General features: G+C 31.2%; 1 protein-coding gene across 1 annotated transcript in view; it reads right to left on the reverse strand.

Annotated features, from left to right (window-relative positions):
* Positions 1-379: 379 nt before the first annotated feature.
* The window catches only part of LOC106474103 (ubiquitin carboxyl-terminal hydrolase 7-like), a 19,049-nt gene continuing 17,024 nt past the window's right edge, over positions 380-2,404 (reverse strand). Inside the window, exon 4 of the mRNA XM_013934794.2 lies at positions 380-482. Within this exon, the coding sequence (XP_013790248.1) occupies positions 380-482 (103 nt within the window). The remainder of the gene's footprint in view (positions 483-2,404) is intronic.

Below are 2,404 nucleotides of genomic sequence, written 5' to 3' on the forward strand. Positions count from 1 at the left end.
TGGATGAATGACCACAAGCTTATTATCTAGATGAATGACCACAAGCTTATTATCATTAAAGAACATGTAATAATCAGAATAATTTAAACTGAATTAGGACTAGCTTGTAAACATTTAGCCATTAAAGAACATGTAATACTCAGAATAATTTAAACTGAATTAGGACTAGCTTGTAAACATTTAGCCATTAAAGAACATGTAATACTCAGAATAATTTAAACTGAATTAGGACTAGCTTGTAAACATTTAGCCATTAAAGAACATGTAATAATCAGAATAATTTAAACTGAATTAGGACTAGCTTGTAAACATTTAGCCATTAAAGAACATGTAATACTCAGAATAATTTCCTCTACAAGTTTTAGGTCACTTTCATAACTTACGAGGATTCTGATTCACCATTACACTGAAGAAAGAAACCCACACTTTTTGTTGGTTGTCTATCTTGACCTTGATTTGTACGAGGCATTACCATAATCTTCCTGAAGAAAAGAAGAAATTAAGATTTTTCTAATCTCTTCTACAAACAAACACTTTCAAGTCTAATCTCATCAACAACAGAAATATAGATAAGTAGTAACATAATATAGATAAGTACACCGGACAGACAGGTGGGAAAGATAAATATACAGATACACATAGGATATGTTTGAAAGGTTAATGGAAGGATGGTAATAAACTGAGATAAAAATAACAAACTTCTATACTGCTTTTATCTCTACATCAAATATGGTTAAAATATAGTGACTCCGGAAAAATGGAAGGTTTGAAGATTAGGAGAGGAACGACTGGAAGTCTTCCAAAAGGTGGTCACCCACTAATTTTAGTTAATGTGAAATTCTTACAAGTGTGAGATAGTCAAATGATATTATGTTGCACAGCTTTAAAAGAAAATCAAACTGGAACAAAACAAAAAAGAAATATAAACATAACCCACAACCACCCAGAAATGAGGACAGTGTAAGGTTTTTAATGTGCTGCCACTACACTTGATAAAATACTTGGATGGTTAGAGATCACAAGAAATCCTAACAATCACCACACCTCACTGACCAAGATGATTGCGACAGACAATCCAAATGAGCCAGAGGTACCTGAGGAGGACCATCAGAAAAAAAAGAAAATTAGAAAACAAATGAACAGATAAACATTATGTCCAAAAATTTCAAATCAAGCCATCTCCATTAATATTCACTTATAAAGCTTCTTTCTACGAGTACAATCATAGCAAGAAAAACTAGATGTGAAAAATGAGATGGGTTCATCCTGCACTGAAACATAATTGCACAACTGAACTTAAAAATTCATAGAAAATAAACTTGTGGTCATTCATCCACAATAATAAACTTGTGGTCATTCATCTATTTAAACTGAATTAGGACTAGCTTGTAAACATTTAGCCAGACAATACTACAAGACAATATTACCAGATTCTGATACTGAAGCTACAGAATAATAAAATATTTATTCTAAAATGTGGAGGGCCAAAGTTTACTTGACCAAGCAAAGCAAGTAAATGTCCACCATAGGTTCACCCATTACTGCTGGGGTCCAGGGTTTCCTTACGGACGCCAGTAGCCCTTGGGTTCAAATTAAATTTTATGCATTCTGCTGCCTTTCCTGAGAGCAAGTTTACTAATTTTGATACATTTTTACTCAGACAGATTGAAAATATTGGGAGAAACTATTTCTATTTACATGTTCTAACACAAAAGCAATTAAAAGTTTAACCTAAAAATGACTATGGATGTACTATAACAAAGGATCAAATACAGTAACATTATTAAGTAAAATAAACTGAATTAGGACTAGCTTGTAAACATTTAGCCATTAAAGAACACGTAATAATCAGAATAATTTTTTTTTTGGGATCATATAAAACATCTTTATTTTTCTTAGCTAGCTTTATGATATCTATCTTTGAGAAGAACTTCATGAAAATGAGGAACTAAATATATTAGTATATGTAATTAGAATATTCCTGTTTAACTCTCAACACGGACATGGTCAATTTGGCCGACCATGTGACCTCTTTGTACTCTATACATTTAATACAACTAACTTTTGATATAGTATGTATATCTTCACAAAATTTGGCAGTCTTTCAGTTAACATTATAAGTCTTTCACATACAAAAACTCATATTTTTAATAAACTCAAATAAAAATTTGTCCATGAATATATTGAGTATTTATTTTGAATAGTCCGTGTGCAAAGTGATTTTCATGTTAAGATTAAAAATACTTTTCTTCATCCCAAAAATCTCAAATTTCCTTTGTATAATCCCCTAAAACCTCCTAAATTCATTTCAAATGTTTGTTTTCAGTAAAACTTTAAACTTTATATGTTATTTTCTCTACCCTAACTCTATACAAGGTTGGTCAATTTGACCGACCTCGTAACC

Source organism: Limulus polyphemus, unplaced genomic scaffold, assembly GCF_000517525.1.
Source record: "Limulus polyphemus unplaced genomic scaffold, Limulus_polyphemus-2.1.2 Scaffold6821, whole genome shotgun sequence".
NCBI classification, from domain to species: Eukaryota; Metazoa; Arthropoda; class Merostomata; order Xiphosura; family Limulidae; genus Limulus; species Limulus polyphemus.